The sequence below is a fragment of the Kogia breviceps genome, chromosome 6 (genome assembly GCF_026419965.1).
Source record: "Kogia breviceps isolate mKogBre1 chromosome 6, mKogBre1 haplotype 1, whole genome shotgun sequence".
NCBI classification, from domain to species: domain Eukaryota; kingdom Metazoa; phylum Chordata; class Mammalia; order Artiodactyla; family Physeteridae; genus Kogia; species Kogia breviceps.
This window is the reverse complement of record NC_081315.1, coordinates 127,595,841-127,617,474: the sequence shown is the minus strand read 5'-3', so window position 1 is coordinate 127,617,474 and position 21,634 is coordinate 127,595,841. Positions and strand designations below refer to the sequence as shown.

Genomic DNA, 21,634 nt, shown 5'->3' with positions numbered 1-21,634 from the left:
GGTAAAGTAGCAGGATACAAAATTAATGCACAGAAATCTCTTGCATTCCTATACACGAATGATGAAAAATCTGAAAGAGAAATTAAGGAAACACCCCCTTTTACCATTGCATCCAAAAGAATAAAATACCTAGGAATAAACCTACCTAAGGAGACAAAAGACCTGTATGCAGAGAACTATAAGACACTGATGAAAGAAATTAAAGATGATACAAACAGATGAAGAAATATACTATGTTCTTGGATTGGAAGAATCAATATTGTGAAAATGACTATACTACCCAAAGCAATCTACAGATTCAGTGCAATTCCTATCAAACTATCAATGACATTTTTCACAGAACTAGAACAAAAAATTTCACAATTTGTATGGAAACACAAAAGACCCAGAATAGCCAATGCAATCTTGAGAAAGAAAAATGGAGCTGGAGGAATCAGGCTCCCTGACTTCAGACTATACTACAAGGTTACAGTAATCAAGACAGTATGGTACTGGCACAAAAACAGAAATATAGATCAATGGAACAGGATAGAAAGCCCAGAGATAAACCCAGGCACATATGGTCACCTTATTTTTGATAAAGGAGGCAAGAATATACAGTGGAGATAAGACAGCCTCTTCAGTAAGTGGTGCTGGGAAAACTGGACAGCTACATGTAAAAGAATGAAATTAGAACACTCCCTAACACCATACACAAAAATAAACTCAAAATGGATTAAAGACCTAAATGTAAGACTGGATACTATAAAACTCTTACAGGAAAACATAGAAGAACACTCTTTGACAAAAATCACAGCAAGATCTTTTTTGACCCACCTCCTAGAGAAACAGAAATAAGAACAAAAATAAACAAATGGGACCTAATGAAACTTAAAAGCTTTTGCACAGCAAAGGAAACCATAAACAAGACTAAAAGACAACCCTCAGAATGGGAGAAAATATTTGTAAACAAAGCAACTGTCAAAGGATTAATCTCCAAAATATACTAGCAGCACATGCAGCTCAATATCAACAAAACAGAAAACCCAATCCAAAAATGGGCAGAGGGCCTAAATAGACATTTGTCCAAAGAAGATATACAGATTGCCAACAAATACATGAAAGGATGCTCAACATCACTAATCACTAGAGAATTGCAAATCAAAACTGCAATGAGGTATCACCTCACACCAGTCAGAATGGCCATCATCAAAAAATCTACAAACAATAAATGCTGGAGAGGGTGTGGAGAAAAGGGAACACTCTTGCACTCTTGGTGGGAATGTAAATTGATACAGCCACTATGCAGAACAGTATGGAGTTTCCTTAAAAAGCTAAAAATAGAACTACCATATGACCCTGCAATCCCACTGCAGGGCATATACCCTGAGAAAACTGTAATTCAAATAGAGTCATGTACCAAAATGTTCATTGCAGCACTATTTACAATAGCTGGGACATGGAAGCAACTTAAGTGTCCATTGACAGATGAATGGATAAAGAAGATGTGGCACATATATACAATGGAATATTACTCAGCCATATAAAGAAATAAAATAGAGTTATTTGTAGTGAGATGGATGGACCCAGAGTCTGTCCTACAGAGTGAAGTAAGTCAGAAAGAGAAAAACAAATACCATATGCTAACACATATATACAGAATATTTTAAAAAATGTTCTGAAGAACCTAGGGGCAGGACAGGAATAAAGATGCAGCCTTAGAGAATGGACTTGAGGACACGGGGAAGGGGAAGGGGAAGCTGGGATGAAGTGAGAGAGTGGCATGGACATATATACACTACCAAATGTAAAACTGATAGCTAGTGGGAAGCAGCCACATAGCACAGGGAAATCAGCTTGGTGCTCTGTGACCACCTAGAGGGGTGGGATAGGGAGGGTGGGAGGGAGATGCAACTGGGAGGGGATATGGGGATATATGTATATGTATAGCTGATTCACTTTGTTATACAGCAGAAACTAACACAACCATGTAAAGCAATTATACTCCAATAAAGACATCAAAAAAACAAAAATAAAACTACCATATGACCCAGCAATTCTACTCCTGTGTATATATGTCCCCAAAATGAAAACACTAATTCAAAAATATACATGCATCCCAATGTTCGTAGCAGCATTATTTACGAATTGTTAAAATGTGGAAGCAGCCTGAGTGTCCATCAACAGATGAAAGGACAAAGAGGATGCGATGTGTGTGTGTATTATGCTAAGTGAAATAAGTCAAACAGAAAAGACAACTCCTGTATGATCTCGCTTATATGTGGAATCTAAAAAATACAACAAACTAGTGAATATAGCAAAAAAGAAGCAGACTCACAGACATAGAGAACAAACTAGTGGTTACCCTTGGGGAGAACGGGGTGGGCAAAATAAGAGTGGAGGAGTGGGAGGTTTAAACTATTGGGTGTAAGATAGGCTACAAGGATGTATTGTACAACATGGGGAATATAGTCAATAACTTGTAATAACTGTAAATGGAGTGAAACCTTTAAAAATTGTATAAAAATTAAAAATAAAGGGAAAAAACAAGTTCTATTGCAAATATTTTTCCGGTATATTATTTTAGTAATTGAAATGCATACCATTCTCTAAGGAAGAATGGGAATGTGTAAATTTAGGATGATGTGAGTTTGCTTGGGACTTAGAAACAGGGTCAGAAGCATAATACAAAAAAGAATGCGTTGCATGTTTCTGCTGTACTTCCAGTGGTGCAGGAGCCCAGTAATTACCACAGGCGAGAAAACATACAATGGATAATGATCTAAAAGGGAAATTTGGGGTCTAGAAAATAATATTTAATGGGATGGGTTAGGCAATCTAAGTAGCACAGCCAGATTCTTCAAACTTTCAGTCCACTCTGGGATAAACTCAGTAGACCGATTGGCATTGTTGCCTTGAAATCTACCCAAAGCTTCATTCATAGCTCAAACTCGACAATTCACTCTGTGCTTTTTTCTTTTTGAACAAAATAAGGTAAATTTTGAGCTGTATTCATATAATCTTCATTTTTCAAGTGTTTTGACACAAATCTACCTTGCAAGTCTAGCTGTAAAGAGAACAGCAGAGGAAGAGAGAGGGGGTACAGTCTGGAGCAATAGGGGTCTAGGCCAAATGCTCTTCGGGAAAGATCCCGAGAAATCCTGGGAGAGGTGTCAAAGTCGTATGACACTTGCACACATTAAAAAGGATGAAAACTTAAAATCCCACGTGGGAGGGTGTCAGCTGTGTATGTCACTCAGAATGCATGGTGCTGTCATACATTCCTTTTTCTACCGCTCTGGGCAGGTATGGCCAGAGGAGCTGCTTACAGTTATCCTTTTACCATGATGATGCCATGTAGAAACGGGCTGAAGGTCAACAGTGCTTTGCCACTAAACCAGCTGAGAGAGTCACTGGCCCATCAAAGATAAGCCTTGTAACCAGTTAGCCAGAGCACTTCGGGGCCAGAATGTCACTGGGTAGCTTCTTTGAGTCCAGGCTGCAGATACGGTGAGTTTGGGCTTCAACTCCTATGTGATATAGAAATACTAGCCCCTGCTCTTCTGGTAAGTGGCCTGAGGTGACCTCTAAAAATGGTTTGCTATTCACTTGACCCAGAAAACCCCACAAAATCATGCAAGAGGTTCAAACCTTCATGTTCACTTTAAGAACACCCGTGAAAATTCCCAGGCCATTCAGGGTATGCAGAGCAGAAAAGCCACCAAGTATCTGAAGGATGTCACTTTCAAGAGGCAATGTGTGCCATTCCTTTGTTACGGTGGTCGAGTGGGTAGGTGTGCCCAGGCCAAACAGTGGGGCTGGACGCAGGGTCGGGGACCCAAAAAGATTCCTGAATTTTTACTGCACATGCTCAAAGGTGTAGAGAGTCATGCTGAACTTAAGGGCTTAGTTGTAGATTCTCTGGTCATTGAGCGTACCCAGGTGAGCAAAATCCCCAAGATGCGGCACAGGACTTACAGAGCTCGTGGTCAGATCAACCCATACCCGAGCTCTCCCTGCTACATTGAGATGATCCCTACTGAAAAAGAACAGATTGTTCCTAAATCAGAAGAGGAGGTTGCCCAGAAGAAACCAAAGAAACAAAAAACTTATGGCCTAGGAGTAAATGCCACAAAAAAAATAAATGCAAATAAAACTAAAAAAAAAAAAAAAAGAAATACTGGCCCCTTAGGACTGGGTGGCCATTCATTTTTCCTTGTGGCCGACACTGGCCGAGACCTATAATTGAAAGAGCTGTCTCTGCCCTGAGCATTGCCAACCCCAGAAAATCTGAGAAGCACAGGCTTCCGTAATTTCACGTCTCTTCTCCAGACCGTAAAAAAGCTGAACAATAAACATAAAAACCAAACAAACAAACTAGCAAACCAACCAACCAGCCAAACAAATACAAACGCTGGGCAGAGTTTTGAGGATGAATGGTTGAATCTCATGTGCTGTTTGGTATTCTTGACATCCAAGGAAGTTTATTTACATCCTACTTCCTGATATGAGAGTAATAGACAAATGATGCCCTCAGATTCTTAAATTGCATCCTGTCTGTCATCCTGATACCCTCTAAGTGGGTATTATAACACAGTCTTCATTCAGGTAGAGATAATCCTAGCAAAACACGTTTCCAAAAGAAGTATGGCTTATCTCATTTTCTGCACGTCTGAATGCCACAGTTGAGACTTCGATTATCAGATAGACACCTGATCCAGGAACATGACTACACATAATAAAGTCAGAAAGGAATTTCCGGGCTTCCCTGGTGGCGCAGTGGTTGCGAGTCCGCCTGCCAATGCAGGGGACGTGGGTTCGCGCCCCGGTCTGGGAGGATCCCACATGCCGCGGAGTGGCTGGGCCCGTGAGCCATGGCTGCTGCGCCTGCGCGTCCGGAGCCTGTGCTCCGCAGGGGGAGAGGCCACAGCGGTGAGAGGCCCGTGTACCGCAAAAAAAAAAAAAAAAAAAAAAAGAAAGGAATTTCCAATTTGAGACTTGATGAAGCTTTACTTATTTCAGAAGCATTTCTATGGCAGTGTGAAGGCACTCTTCTAGGTGTTTTACAAATATGAATTCTTTTAACCTACATAACAGCTTTTTGAGAGAAGGTACTTTTATGGACTCTTATTTTACGGATGAAAAAACTGCCCAAGCTTCCCCAGTGAGTACATGGCAGAGCCAGGATTCAAACCTGGGAAGTCTGAATCAGTCGTGTTGTGCTGTGCTATGCTGTGTTACCTCTCACGTGGACTTGCTGAGACTGACTGTAAATTTATTCTGTGATGGGAATTATATACATTTAAGCATACATGGGCTATATAAGAAGGACATATGGTAGGTGTGGATGGTCTCTGTGTCTTTACTCAAAAACTGGCCATTGGGCTTCCCTGGTGGCGCAGTGGTTGAGAATCCGCCTGCCGATGCAGGGGACACAGGTTCGTGCCCCGGTCCGGGAGGATCCCACGTGCCGCGGAGCGGCTGGGTCCGTGAGCCATGGCCACTGGGCCTGCGCGTCCGGAACCTGTGCTCCGCAACGGGAGGGGCCGTGGCAGTGAGAGGCCCGCATACCGCAAAAAAAAAAAAAAAAAAAAAAACTGGCCATTGCCTTTGACCAGTGCAGCTAAAGGACTCTTCCCTTACATCCTATGCAGTTCAAAGTTCCTGATACAAATCATAGAGAACTTTTATGCCTTTGTTTATTGTTCCAAATTTGGTCTTTAAGCAGCATGCAATCCATTTCCTAAGAAAATGTTGTTTCCTTCCAAAACACTGTACAAAATTCTGGCTGCCTGCCTTGCTTACCAACCTCAGGAATTTTACAGCTCACAAACTCTCTAATCTGAATACCCCTGTGTCTGCAGTGATCTTGTGGCTGTGGTCTTTCTGCAATCACCGGATTCTGCCTTTCTAACAGGCGGCGCACACACTTTCATCTCCCTTCGGCCCAAAGAACTATCTGCTACTCAGACTCTAAAATAAAAACTGATTTCCCATTCTGTGATACTCTAGCATTTCCGGGAAAATGTAGCATCAGTTACTGTTTTTGTAGAAGTGCCCCAGAATTGGTCCTGGGGGAGAATCTCTGTTTAAACCAGTAGCATGTGGATTACGCTATCCTGGGAACATCAGCAATTCTGTGTTACCCTCATCATAAACAAATCCACAGGAATAATAAAAGCTTCTGAGTATAGTCTTTGCATGAGTTCATACACCATCCTGAGGACAGAGGCCTTTTCCCCCTTGTGGCTCCCTTGATAAATCATCTGCTCAAATGATCCCTTGCGGGCTTCCCTGGTGGCGCAGTGGTTGAGAATCCGCCTGCCGATGCAGGGGACACGGGTTCGTGCCCTGGTCCGGGAAGATCCCACATGCCGCGGAGCAACTAAGCCCGTGAGCCATGGCCGCTAGGCCTGCGCATCCGGAGCCTGTGCTCCGCAACGGGAGAGGCCACAACAATGAGAGGCCCGCATACCGCAAAAAAAAAAAAAAAAAAAAAAAAAAAAAAAATGATCCCTTGCTCCACTGAGTTGGCAATTATTTATTGTTTGCCTTGGTGTTTACGGTGTTTAGCATAGTACTAGAATTATGTAATACATAAAACAAGTATTATGAACTCAGTGCAAGTACCTCCCAAATTGGGTCACAAAGCTGATTCTTTTCAGTTGGTTTTATATCTGCACTTTGGTTAGCTGTCATTAGACTCATTTATTATAACATGACCTATTTAATTCAATGAAACTCATTACTTAAAGCAACAGTCATTATTTACATTAATGGTTCTCAAACTTAATTATCCATTACAATCATCTAGGGAGCTTCCATTATATAATAATTCGGGGTGGGATCCAGGTGTGTCACACATCTTAAAGTGCCCCAGGAGATTCCAACATTTAGCTAAGTTTGGGAACTACTGATTTACAGGGAGATTTAACATTTTTTTATATTATTTAATTAGACTTATAATAATTGCAAACATGTGATATTGTACCTGCTACATACCGGGCACTGCTGTAAGCATTTTATGAATATAAACTCACCTAATTTTCCCTGTGACCCTATGGTGCTATTGTTATCTCCATGTTACAGCTGATGGAAATAAGGGACAGAAATTAAGATACTTATCCAAAGTCACTCTCGTTGTAAGTGGCAAAGTCATGATTTTTGTTCCATCAGTTTGGCTCATAACCATTATTCTGCCTATTAAATGTTTATGTTTTTAAATAGAGTAGCTGTAGCAGCGGTGGCAGCAGGCACCCAGAGGCACACTTTTAAGTGCTTTGTATAAAGTAATACATTGATAATAATGCAAAACTTCCTAAATGCCAGCTCTTATTTTGTAACTGCTTAATCTAGTTCTATTTTTAATTGTTTTGCATTCAGACAAACCTCTTTTCCAATGTTACACAACTGAAATTAATCCATATACTACGTACCAGGAACTTAAGCTTAAAACCGTTTGTTAACATTGACAATGTGCATTGCTATGAAAATCTTAATGTAATTGTCTTGCCTTTCATTCTGTTAAAAAAGTGATTCTCCCCTCCCCAAACAAATGAACAAACACACCTCTTTTGCTCTCGCCTGCGGACCCATCGTTACAGAACGTGTAAAGTCCTCCCTGGTAGCCCTCTCCTGCGTTGCAGGCATTCTCACCCCACGCTAAATGCCTTCCCAACATTCCTGGTTTACCCCCTTTCAGCGTTTCTGACAGCCAAGTTCAGCACAGAAAAAAATAGCTCAGGGGCCCGCAAGATCCAGGGAGAACTCACCTTTCTCTCATGTGCAGCGGGAGGGAGAGAGGGGCTCTTCCAGCCCTAGGCCTTAGGAAGGGGGCCCTTTGCTTGCTCCCTTCTCCTTGGATCTACTTCCAGTGTGCCTCGTGATAACTGGCGAGGCTCAGCTCATAAGAGGCCCTAGAGGTCCTGCAGCTGGAGCCACTTAACTGTAGCTGCCGCCAGCTGAGCCTGGCTGGGGGCCCTGAACTCTTCCTTCATGAGGGGCTCCACGTCACTCTTAAAGTTGGCACGTACATAGCCGTTGATATAGTCTGCCTTTTAGTCCACTCTCAGATAGGCTGTTGACTTACTTCTGTGATCATATCCTTCTTTATATCTTAGTTTTAAGAATGTGTCTCTGTTTTTCTCTTGTCCACGCTCACCTTCACATTCCAGCCTCTGATGCAGGCCCCAACCTGAGATAATCACCCTTTCTTATTCCCTTTCATCCCTCTGGGGTCTGTAGTTCAAGCTGCAAATATCTGCCCCAGCCTAAGCCGGCCACCTGCTGCTATATCTTGCTGATGTCCACAGTCTGCTTTCATGGCTTTAGGACTATTGCCAGGCCTCTTGAAATCCATTTGTCAATCTCCCTGTATGTTCTTTGCTTTATTGTCAATAACTGCTGAGACTTGTCCTCGTGACCTTCTCTGCGCCTGCGGTTTTGATGTGTTTCTGATTATTGGTCTTTTCTAGCCTGACCCACCGCAAGTGCCATTTGAGCTGAGGTCTGACAGCCTTTTCTCCACTGGAGCTGGGGTTTATGATAAATTATATGCACGTGGAATTTTGTTTTTACTGAGCTATGTCACAGGCTTCTAGCAGTTTTCCCCAGCTGTCTCAGGATGGCTGGCACAGATTTTTCCTTTATTAAAGGGGCCAGGTCCTTTTTAGTAAAACATTTAAAAACCACATTTACACAGGGCATACCTGTAAGCAGGTGCACAGTAGTTTCTTAGGGTATCACTGGGCATCATTCTTTCCCATGCCTTCCGCATACCTCATCCACTTCTGCCATCAATGACCAGCCTCTACCCGGTCTCTTTCTTCTCTCTATCCCTGCAAGCCCCTCCTCGTATCCCTCAACGGTCAGTTTCAATACCCATTCTTCAGGCTGTGGCTTCATAGTAGAGTCACCTGAGTCACTTTTAAATTAAACTGGAGTCTCTTCAGGTGGGGCCTGGGCATTGGTGATGTTAAAGGCTCCTCAGATGATTTTAATGTGCCTCCAAACCTGAGAACTTCTGACTTAGGAAAATTTAGGCTTTGTTCTTTTCTAGAAAGGGCAAGAGGCTCTGCCACCCAGAATTATGCTCTATCTAACTTATCATTTTACTCCTAATATATAACACAGCATGTGGCATATCTTGGGGATAACGTGTGCTTGGTGAATAAATAAATGGACATTCTGAAATGTGTTTACAAATTTTTCCTAAGGCTGGAGGCTATGATTTCTATCCACTAAACTCAACTGGCTAGAAAATTTAAACAATACATTCCAAGCATGTTCCCATCTTATTATAAAAATTTTAGATTTTGACATTCCTGATCACTATACATCTGAAAATTCAAAATATTTCCCCCATTTTTATATATACCCATTGTAGAAAAAAATAGAAAATACTTCTAATCAAAACAAAGTAACTAAAAAGCATCTGTACTTATACCACCACTGCTAACCCTTTATCATCTCTCCATTTACTATGACCACACATTATTGCATATATTAAATTGAATCATACCTTATTCCTTCAGCAATATACTGTGGAAAATCTTAGTCTTATTAAAAAGTAACTTGTAGACAAGTCAACTAAACATTAGGGAGGTTAAAACTTAAATGTAAAAGCCCCCTAAAAGGACCCTAAGACCTTTCTAACACTCAGCTACAATATCTGTCTTGTGTTCTATTGTTAGTCAAAGCCTTTAATGACATTTGTGTTTGAAAAAAAATGAACCTTAGGAGACTGTGAAATAGAGAAAGTTACCCTACATATAGGCACAAAGAAAAGCATTTTAATAAAAATGAAAGCATCTCCTGAGGGTTTTGAGTCTTAAACTCATTATTTTAAACCTATGCTTGCTTTTTTTATTTTCACAGAAGAAAATCACGATAACTAACGTTTATCAACCACTTTTTGTCAGGCACCGTGCTAAACAATTTACATGAATTATTTTGCTTACTGCTCTCAATAGAACTGTTAAGTAGGCGTTACAATCCCCAGGTTATAATCAAGGAAATTGAGGCTTAGGCAGGTTAAAAAAAAAAGTCATCTGGAACTTCCTCGGTGCAGTGTATAAGAATCCACATGCCAATGCAGGGGACACGAGTTTGATCCCTGGTCCTGGAAGATCCCACATGCCGCGGAGAAACTAAGCCCGTGCACCACAGCTACTGAGCCTGCGCCCAAGCCCACAAGCCACAACTACTGAGCCCGCGTGCCACAACTACTGAAGCCCGCGTGCCTAGAGCCCGTGCTCCGCAACAGGAGAAGCCACCGCAATGAGAAGCCGGCGCGGCGCACCGCAACGAAGAGTAGCCCCCACTCGCCGCAACTAGAGAGAAAGCCCGCGTAGCAGTGAAGACCCAACGCAGCCAAAAAACAAAACAGAAAAGTCATCTGGGTTCTGCAGTTTGCGAGTGACAGAGCTTGGAGTCATTCCTGAACAGGGTAGCTATCCCCTGACCACGGTGTTTTACCATTAGTCTAGCAACACTTAAAATAATGTAGTACTTTGACAAAACTTGTTCTTAATAAAAACCTGTGCTTATAATCTCCCTCCCTTTATTAAGTTACTCTAGAGTTTTACTGGAGCTGGCCTCAAACTTATGGTTTAAAACTCCCGATTTTCCTTCTTGGAGAAATGGAGACTTTACCCATGTCTAGTCTACACTGTTTTTCTTGGTTTTCTGATTTTCTAAAGATTCTCAGCAGTGGTTCTTCGGGCCCATTGGTTAAGTTAGTCATCCTCTTGCTTTCCGGCTGTACAATCTGTTTCCAACCTCCGTGCAGAATCGGAGGTGTCCGCTTGAACGGCAGGCCAATGCAGCTGAGCCCCTTAACTTTCCTAGAAAATCCACTAACGGTGGATATGCTGTGTCTAGAGCAACTGGATCTCTTTTCAGTCAACAGCAGAGTTACCTCACTTATCTCAGTTTACCGCCATTTCCTATACAGCTCCTGTCCAAAGCCTGACAAATGGAATTGATATTCAGGGCTGGTAGTGTATGAGACACGAATAGTAATACATTCCCTAAGCTTTTTCCTATGGAGTCAAATCACCAGAAAAGCACCATACGTGCATTTTATTATTTTGGTTTTCCATACACATCTTTTTTTTTTTTTTTTTTTTTTTGCGGTATGCGGGCCTCTCACTGTTGTGGCCTCTCCCGCTGCGGAGCACAGGCTCCGGACGCACAGGCTCAGCGGCCATGGCTCACGGGCTCAGTTGCTCCGCGGCATGTGGGATCTTCCCGGACCAGGGCACGAACCCGTGTCTCCTGCATCGGCAGGCGGATTCTCAACCACTGCGCCACCAGGGAAGCCCCCCATACACATCATTTTATAGAGCTATGACTTGAAGTATGCCATAAGTGGCATCGTTTGCTATGGCTACATGCAGAATGTCCACCAGTACTGAAGACACCATCCATTATGTACCTCAATGTTTCTTCCATAAAGGCTGATGTGGTAAATTACTCCCCCACCCCGCCCCCAAGAGTTCAGAGCCAGAAAGAGCTTGGTCTCTCCTGACATACCAGCATGATTCCTTTCTTTTTTGAGTAATGAGGATCACAGTACTTTATATTTTTCTCCTGGTCCTAACTCCCTTTTTGTCAGGAAGCTGGTAGCTAAATATTCCACTCAGTTGCTGTAGTTCCTGTAATCTAGGTTATATTTTAACCATATATTTAAAAAATTTCGCTTAACGATCCCACAAAAAAGTTGTAACAATAAACAATTTAGCAAAGTTGCAGGATACAAATACAATCTAGGTTTACTGGTAAAAATACCTGCTTGGCTTCCTTCATTACCAACCTCATTCCTCAAGCCCCTGCCTCACCGTATTTTTGTTTTGTCCAGATAAGTTGATAGCTTTTTGCTGAGTAGTAAAGACAGCATGGGCTTAAAAGCCTGACTCACTGGAATTTTGAGAGACAGGCTAACAGTTTTTAGCTGTGTGAACTTGAGTTTCACAATATTCTCCATGCCTCCCTTTTTCATTTATAAGATGAAAATAATAAAAGCACCTGCCTCATACGGTTGTTGTGAAAATAAAATAATGCAGGTAAAGTACAGTGCAAATGGTATTATTAATGCATGTTTTCCTTTATGTGTTCAAATACACATAGCATAACATTTACTATCTTAACTATTTTGAGGTGTGCGGTTTAGTCGTGTTAAGTGCACCCACATTGCTGTGCCACCAATCTCCAGAACTGTTCATGGCTTGCAAAACTGAAATGCTGTGTATCCCAACAGCCCTCCGTCCCCTCCTACCCCTAACTCCTGGCAACCACCTTTCTACTTTCTGTCTCAATGAATTTGACTATTCTAGGTACCTCAGATAAGTGGAAGCATACAGTATCTGTCTTTTTGTGACTGGATTATATCACTTAGCATAATGTCCTCAAGGTTCATTCATGTTGTTCACATATCAGAATTTCCTTCCTTTTTAAGGCTGAATAATGTCCCATGGTATATATACATATATATGACCATGTATATACATATGACCATGTTTTGTTTATACATTTATCCATCGACAGACACTTGGGTTGTTTCCACATTTTGGCTGTTGTGAATAATGCTGCTATAAACATGGGTGTAAAAATATCTCTTCCTGACCTTGCTTTCTTTTGGATATATACCCAGAAGTGGAATTGCTGGATCATACAAAATTCTATTTTTAATTTTTTGAGGAATCACCATACTGTTTTTTATAGTAGCTGTGCAATTTTACCTTCCCACCAACAGTGCACAAGGGTTCCAATTTATTTGCATTCTCACCAACACCTGTTATCTTCTGTTTTTGATTTTTACATAGTAGACATACTCATGGCTGAGAGGGGGCATCTCACTGTGATTTTGATTTGCATTCCCCTAATGATTAGTGATGTTGAGCATCTTTTCATGTGCTTGTTGGTCGTTTGTATGTCTTCTTTGTGGAAATGTTTATTCAAGTATTTTGCCTATTTTTTCATCAGGTCTGTTTTTTTGTTGTTGTTGAGTTGTAGAAGTTTTTAATATATTGTGGATATTAACCACTTATGAGAAATATGACTTGCAAATATTTTCTCCCATTCTATAGGCTGCTTTCACTCTGTTGATTATATCCTTTGATGCTCAGTTTTAAATTTTGATGTAGCTCAGTTTATCTACTTTTACTTTTGTTGCCTGTGCTTTTCATGTCATATCCAAGAAATTATTGTCAAATCCAATGTTCTGTAGCTTTTCCTCTATGTTTTCTTCTAAAAGTTGTTTCGTTTTAGCTCTGATGTTTCAGTCTTTGATTCGTTTCGAGTTAATTTTTGTATCTAAGTAGGGTCCATTGTTTTTTGCACGTGATATCCAGTTTCCCCAACACCATTTGTTGAAAAGACAATCCTTTCCCCATTGAATGGTCTTGGCACCCATGTTGAAAATTGTTTGACCATATATGTGAGAGTTTATTTCTTGGCTTCCTATTCTATTCCATTGGTCTATGTGTCTGTCTTTATGCAAGTACCACACTGTTTTGATTAATAGCATTGTAATAAGTATTAAAATCAGTAAATGTGAGGCATCCCACTTTGTTCTTCTTCTTCAAGATTATTTTGGCTATTCCGGGTCCCTTGTGATTCCATATGAATTTTAGGATGGATTTTTCTTTTTCTGCAAAAAACACTTGGGGCTTTGATAGGGATTGCTTTAAATCTGTAGATCACCTTGGGTAGTGTTGACATATATCAGTTAACATATAACTGATTCACTTTGTCATACAGGAGAAACTAACACAATATTGTAAAGCAATTATACTCCAATAAAGATGTTAAAAAAACATAAAGTTGGTCTGTCACTTAAAAAATAAACAACAATATTAAACCTTCCAATCCATGAACATGAAATATCTTTCCATTTATTTGTATCTTTAAGTTCTTTTAGCAACATCTTGTAGTTTTCAGTGTACAAGTCTTCTGTCTCCTTGGTTAAGTATATTCCTGCATATTTTATTCTTTTTGATGCTACTGTAGATGGAACTGTTTTTCTTAATTTCCTTTTCAGACTGTTCATTGTTAGTGTATAAAAACATAACACAACTGGGTTTGTGGGTTGTGTTTGTATCCTGCAACTTTGCTAAATTGTTTATTGTTACAACTTTTTTGTGGGATCATTAAGTGAAATTTTTAAAATATAAGTTATTGCTAATCCTCTTTTATGGTCATTAATATGGGTATAAAATATCCAATACATAAAATTACATGATCTTGTACCCAAATTAGTGGAACCTAGCTCTTATTTGTTCAATTTCTTGCTCTCAAACAGAAAAAAAGCCTTTCTCTCTCCCTCTGGCTCTCTGTCTGTGTTTCTTTCTTTTTCTTTTTTACCATGATCACAAACATTAGTTTATTCTATTCTTAGAAGTTTTTGTGTCTGTTTTGTGTGTATATATATGTATGTTCTACCTCACCTCACACTCGGAGTTGACAGCAAAAATCTTGCCAAACTTTCTGTCATTCCTATCACAACATCAACTCCACATTGGTCAGAGTTAAAAACAAAACACCAGGTCTACCAGATACTTCTTCCTTTTTTTTTTTTTAACATCTTTTTTGGAGTATACTTGCTTTACAATGTTGTGTTAGTTTCTGTTGTATAACAAAGTGATTCAGCTATATGTACACTTATATCCTCATATCCCTTCCCTCTTGCATCTCCCTCCCACCCTCCCTATCCCACCCCTTTAGGCGGTCACAAAGCACGGAGCTGATCTCCCTGTGCAATGTGGCTGCTTCCCACTAGCTAGCTATTTTACATTTGGTAGTGTATATATGTAAGTGAAAGTCTCTCACTTTGTCCCAGCTTCCTCTTCCCTCTCCCTGTGTCCTCCAGTCCATTCTCTACATCAGCATCTTTTTTCCTGTCCTGGCCCTATGTATATATGGAATCTACTTCTTCCTTCTGAGTGACAAAATTCTCAGCAAAGTGAAGAAAACATTCACCTTATACTATGTTTTGAGACTACTTATACGTTCAGTCAGTGTCTAGTTAATCCCCCATCTCAGACAATTTTGTAATCTTTTCTGGGAAAGACTTGATTATTATACCCTCTGACTGGCAAGATACACTCTAGAACTTTCCCATAAAGTACCTTTGCCTTTTCTTTTTCTTTTTTAAAATTTTTATTTATTTATATTTTTTAACATCTTTATTGGAGTATAATTGTTTTTGCCTTTTCTTTTACATTTATCTAAATACTTTCTCCCATGTTTCTAACCTCAGGAGTAGAGAGTTCTTCATTGCTTCTCCTTCAGTTGGTCAGCTTGTTTCTTTTGGAAAAGGAACCCTCTTTCATTATTGTCTTCTAGTCTTTTTTTTTTTTTTTTTTTGGCCATGCCATGTGGCATTTGGGATCTTAGCTCCCCAACCAGGGATTGAACCCATGCCACCTGCATTGGAAGTGCAGAGTCTTCACCACTGGACAGCCAGAGAAGTCCTCTTCTAGTCATTTTTATTGGCAACAAGTATCAGAAGCCAATCCTACCTTCCCTGCCTCACCTCTTCCAGCTTCCCCTATCTCTAGCATAATCATTTCCACCTCAGTGCCTTTAGGCAGGCTGGTCCCTCAGTGTGAAATAGGTGGCCTTTCTTTTATCTCTACCTTTCCTTCTAGGCCTGGGTCACACTCTACTTTCTCTATGCAGCATTTGTGGATTTGCTTGCATTTTTGGAACATGTCTTTTCTGTGTGTGGATGTGGCACATATCACCTTGCTCTGGGCTATGAATATTTGTGTCCATCCTGCCTCTCCAACAAGATGAGAGGTTGGCAAACATTTTCTGCAAAGGGTCAGATAGTAAATATTTTCTGCTTTGAGGTCCAAACAGTCTCTGTTGCAAATATTCAACTCTGCCGTTGTAGTATGAAAGCAGCCATAGACAATATGTAAACCAATGAGCATGGTTGTGTTCCAAACAAATTTTTCTGTTTTTATAGTCACTGAAATTTGAATTTCATACAATGTCCATGTGTCATGAAATGTGTTCTCCTTATGATTATTTCCAATCATTTGAAAATGTAAAAACCATTCTTTGTTCATGGGCAGTACAAAAATAATTAGTGGACCATCTTTGGCCCAGGCTGTAGTCTGCAGACCCCCTAAACTAGAGTATGAACTACCTAAAGTCCAAACTGTGTTTTATGCCCTTGTGTGCATGCCATGGTGCTTTGTCCATCAGAAGTTACCTCTTAAAGGCAGGGGATGGGTCTGTTTCTTCATCACACTTAATTACGAACATAGTGCATGGTTTGCTACTGCCATCCAGAAAAGGTATTGAATAGAGAGATAAGTGTTCATTTAATTTTTCTGCTTTCTAGCAGTAAGCAGAGATCTGAAGAACTGGATCACTAAGGGTTTGCAGCGTTGGGGTGAGGAGAAGGTCAGGAGTGCCTTGTGAGATCAGACTTGGGTTGTCTTAATAGGGATATTTTCACTTTGATGGGGATTGGGAGTAGATGGGTGAGATGGAGTGGGTTGGGAGGATGGGGGAGTAATGGTCGAAGATGTGTGAATAAGTGGTGGAAATGAGGACTTGTACAGTATCAGTAGGGGAAAGAAGAACAAACAGAGAATTTGAAACTTTAAAGATGAATTTCATCTTTTTTCATATTTCTAGTCCAACCCTAACATCAATCATGTATTATTTCAATTAAAATTCTCCTACTCTAACTCCACAGGATTTTAAATATATCTCAGGGAGCCACTGAGAGCTAATCTTTCCTTCTCACACCTCCCTGATTTCTAATACTCCTTATCTGTTTGAAGACTGCTGAGTAGACCTAGGGCTGAGGCATCCAGGTCAGCACCACCGCTATCCACAGTAACATGGGTCCACATAGCACAGGCGATTGAATATGATGACACCCGACTCACTCCAGCTTCTAAGAGATCCTGAGATTTCTTCTCTGGATTGGTGTGCAGCTGTGTTACTAGCCTTCTTTGGCCCAAATACCAAGTCCCAGGGAGAGGCAGGGCATGTCTTTCATCTCTGTGACTTCTGCACTATTTGAGGGCTATCCTCTGTGACCCAAATCTACAACCCACAGTTCAGAGAATCAGGCTCACAGATGTGGGTTATCAATTCTACAAGGAGGTTTAGGCGGGCTGCAACCATTAGGACATCTTCCTTTCTTAGGCTTCCATCAATAGTTACAATGTTGAACTTCATTTATCATTGCTTTTTTGGAATGCCAGATTCTTAAAAATATAACAGCACAACACTGTTGCATTGTTTTTAAAAATTACCATAAAAACATTCCTAGATGTTTGCAGTAACATGTGGGTAGATGCCAACATTAGATTTAGATAACTGCTTCATTTCCAATGCCAGATGTAGGTCAGCAGGTGTATTTCTGAATATTTATATTCTGAGGTTTTTATGTTTCTGAGATTTTTATTATCATGAAAGTTAGTGATAGAGAACAATGGCTACAGGATTCACGTCAAATTAAGGAAAGAGTTGGGGCAAAATTAGAAAAATGTAGGTATCTTAGTCTACTTGGGCTGTCATAACAAAATACCATAAGCAGTGTGACTTACATACAGCAGTCATAGAAAATGGGTACGTAAAGAGATACAGTCACAAGCACTACAGTTAAATCTAAATGAGATGCTAAAAGATGTTTATATAACCCACAGGCAGGAAAAACAAATTAGAGAAACTAATAACAGAACAAACAAAAAACAAACAAATAAATAAATAAAATGGTTGACTTGAATCCTAACCCAGCAACAATTGCATTTAATGTAAATGGTCTAAATATACAAATTAAAAGAGATTGGAGAGTAGATTTTTTTTAATTGACCCAAAGATATATTTCTATAACAACCTCAACTTAAATGCAATGATATAGATAGGTTTAAAGTACAAGGACAGAAAAAGAAATATCATACAAACATTAATCAAAAGAAAGCAGGAGTGGTTATATTATTATAGCATAAAATCAACTTCAGAGCAAAGATAACTACCTGGTACAGAAAGGGACATTGTATAATGATAAGAGAGTTAATGCATCAAGAAGACATATCAGTCCTAAACGTGCATTCATTAAGAAATAGAGCTACAATATATGTGGGACAAACACTAATAAAACTGAAATGATAAATAGACAAATCCACAATTATAGTTGGAGATCCTCTCTCAACAATTAATAGAATAAGTAGAGAAAAAATCAGCAAGGAAATAGAACTCAACCACACCATCAACCAACAGGACCTAATTCCCTAAGACTGGTAAGACAGTGATGTTCATTCTCATGACTGCCATTTATCATACTACTGGAAGCTCTAGTCATTGCAATAAGGCAAGAAAAGGATACATAATGCATACAGATCACAAAGGAAGAAATAAAACTGCCTCTCTTCTCAAATGACATGATTGTCTACATAGAAAATCCCAAGAAATAAACAACAACAACAACAAAACTGCCCAAAACTAATAAGTGAATTCAGCAACATTGTAGGTTTCAAGATCAACATACAAAATAATCACATTTCTATGTACTAGCAATGAATATGTGGAACTGAAAATTAGAAATACTATACTATGCACAAATGCTTAAAAAAAACTTAAGTGCAAATCTAACAAAATATATAGAGGACCTATATGCTGAAAGCTGCAAAATGCTGATGAAAGAAATCAAAGAAGATCTAACTATACAGTGAGACCTACTCTATTCACAGATTGGAAGACTCAACATAGTAAAGGTCTCAATTGCTATCAAAATCCCAGCAAGGCATTTTGTAGAGATACACAAATATATTCTAAAATTTATTTGAATAGACACAGGCCCTAGAATATCTAAAATAATTTTTACAAAATTATTTTATTTTACAAAAAGTATAAAGTGGCAGAAAACACTCTACTTGGTTTCAAGACTTACATAGCTGCAGTATTCAAGCCTGTGAGGTATTGGAGGACAAAGAAACACTTAGGTCAATGGAACAAAATAGAGAGCTCTAAATGTCAAACGTAAAGCCATAGAACTTTTAGGAAAAGACATAGGAGAAAAATCTGGGGACACAGCATTTAGTGAAGAGTTCTTAGACTGGACATCAAAAGTATAACCTAGGGCTTCCCTGGTGGCGCAGTGGTTGAGAGTCCGCCTGCCGATGCAGGGGACACGGGTTCGTGCCCTGGTCTGGGAAAAGTATAACCTATTAAAAAAAAATCAAAAGTATAACCTGTAAAAAAATTAATAGAACTTCATCAAAATTAAAAACTGATCTGTGAGAAACTCTGATAAGAGGATAAATAACAAGGTACAGACAGAAGAAAATATTTACAAACCACCTATTTGACAAAGGACTGGCATCTAGCATATGAAAAGTACCCTCAAAACTGAACAGCAGTTAGACCAAACAGTTGAATTAGAAAGTGGGTAAAATATATATTTTTAAATTTCACTGAAGAAGATATTGGGATGGCAAATAAACACATGAGAAGATATTCAACATCATCTGCTATTAGGGAAATGCAAATTAAGACTCAATATCACTGTACTGCACACTTATTAAAACAGCTAAAATGAAAGTAATGAAAATACAAATGCTGGCAAGGATGTGGAGAAACTGAATCTCTAACGTATTGCTGAGGGAAATGTAAAATGGTACAACCACTCTGAAGAGTAGTTTGGCAATTTCTTAAAAACCTAAATATACAGACCATAGACTCAACAACCAAACTTCTTGGCATTTCCCAAAGAAATGAAAACATGTGCACACAAAAATCTGTACCTGGTTCTTCATAGCAGCTTTATTTGTAATAGCCCCAAACTGGAAACAACCAAAACATCTTACTATGGGTGACTGCTTAAACTGTGATATACTCTCAGCAACAAAAAGGAACTACGGATATACCTAACAACTTGGATGAATCTGCAGAGCATGATGCTGAGTAGAAAAAGAATCAGTATCGATTGATAGAGCCACTATGGAGAACAGTATGGAGGTGCCTTAAAAAACTAAAAATAGAACTACTATACGACCCAGCAATCCCATTACTGGGCATATACCCTGAGAAAACCATAATTCAAAAAGAGTCATGTACCACAGTGTTCATTGCAACACGATTTACAATAGCCAGGACATGGAAGCAACCTAAGTGTCCATTGACAGATGAATGGATAAAGATGTGGCACATATAGACAATGGAATATTACTCAGCCATAAAAAGAAATGAAATTGAGTTGTTTGTAGTGAGGTGGATGGACTTGGAGTCTGTCATACAGAGTGAAGTAAGTCAGAAAGAGAGAAGGAAATACCGTATGCTAATACATATATGTGGAATCTAAAAAAAAAAAATGGTTCTGATGAACCTAGGGGCAGGACAGGAATAAAGACGGAGACATAGAGAATGGATTTGAGGACACAGGGAGGGGGAAGGGTAAGCTAGGACGAAGTGAGAGGGTAGCATGGACATATATACACTACCAAATGTAAAATACATAGCTAGTGGGAAGCAGCAGCATAGCACAGGGAGGTCAGCTCAGTGCTTTGTGACCACCTACAGGGGTGGGATAGGGAGGGTGGGAGGGAGACGCAAGAGGGAGGGGATATGGGGATATATGTACACGTATAGCTGATTCACTTTGTTATACAGCAGAAACTAACACAACATTGTAAAGCCATTACAGTCCAATAAAGATGTTTAAAAAAAAGGTTATATACTGTAAGATTCTGTTTATACAGCCTCTCAAAATATAGAGATGGAGAATAGATGAGTGTTTGCCAGGGTTAGAGGTGGGAGGACAGGCTGGGTGTGACCATAAAGGGGTAGCTGCACTGAGGCCACTGTGGTGATAGAAGAGTTTTCTATCTTGATTTTGGTGGCGGTTACAGGAATCTACACTTGGTATAAAATGACACAGACCTACACACACACATAACAAATTCCTGGTTTTGTAGCGTACCATAGTTAAATAAGATGTAATCAACTGGAGGAACCAGACGAAGGGTGCACTGGACCTCTCTGTACTATCTGTGTAATTTCCTAGGCGCTGTAATTAATTTTTTAATACAGAAAAATAATTAAAAATAAATCTTATTTTGCCTTGGCTAGCCGTGGCCCACATTATTTCTTGAGAGGAGAAACCGTGAGGCTGTGGAAAACCCCGATACTCAATTTTACACAGAAGCATGATCGGGGGCACGAGAAAGGGGCTCGGTGGCAGAAACTGGGGAGGCCAAGAGGAGTTTCCCTTGCGCAGAGGGTGCGGAGGCGGGGGTCCCCGCTGCTGAAGCCGGGAGGGAGGGGCGCGCAGCCGAGCTCCAGACCCACCCTCCGTCGCCCCCGGAGCCGGCGCTGTGAATTCACCGCGCGGCCAGAAGCCCCCGGGGAGCGAGAAGCTCGGGCACTGTCGCTCCGGCCTTCCGGAGGGCCACAGCGCCGGGCCTCAGAGAGGAGCAGAACTTCGAACTACGCACATTTTTGGTCAACGGGATCGTCTCCCTCGCCTTGGCTTCCCGCCTGTTGATTCAGTTAAAACCCTGCACTGCTTTCCTTCTCCAGAACCTCCCGAGGTGCTGGCGGGAGCCCTCTCGTGCGCCCGAGTCCAGAGCGGAGGCTGTCCCGGCCTGCAGGGGAGGGAGGCGGCCGCCGCGCGGGAGTCCGAGCCCCG

The 21,634-nt window shown here is 40.4% G+C and overlaps 1 protein-coding gene across 1 annotated transcript; it reads left to right on the top strand.

The window, feature by feature from the left end:
• The first annotated feature begins 3,572 nt into the window (after positions 1 to 3,572).
• LOC131758216 (large ribosomal subunit protein uL22-like) lies at positions 3,573 to 21,490 on the top strand. The gene is given in 4 exon segments (XM_067036254.1): positions 3,573 to 3,616; positions 3,618 to 4,081; positions 6,466 to 6,556; positions 21,076 to 21,490. Coding segments are annotated over 4 exon segments (1,014 nt in total).
• Positions 21,491 to 21,634: the final 144 nt, after the last annotated feature.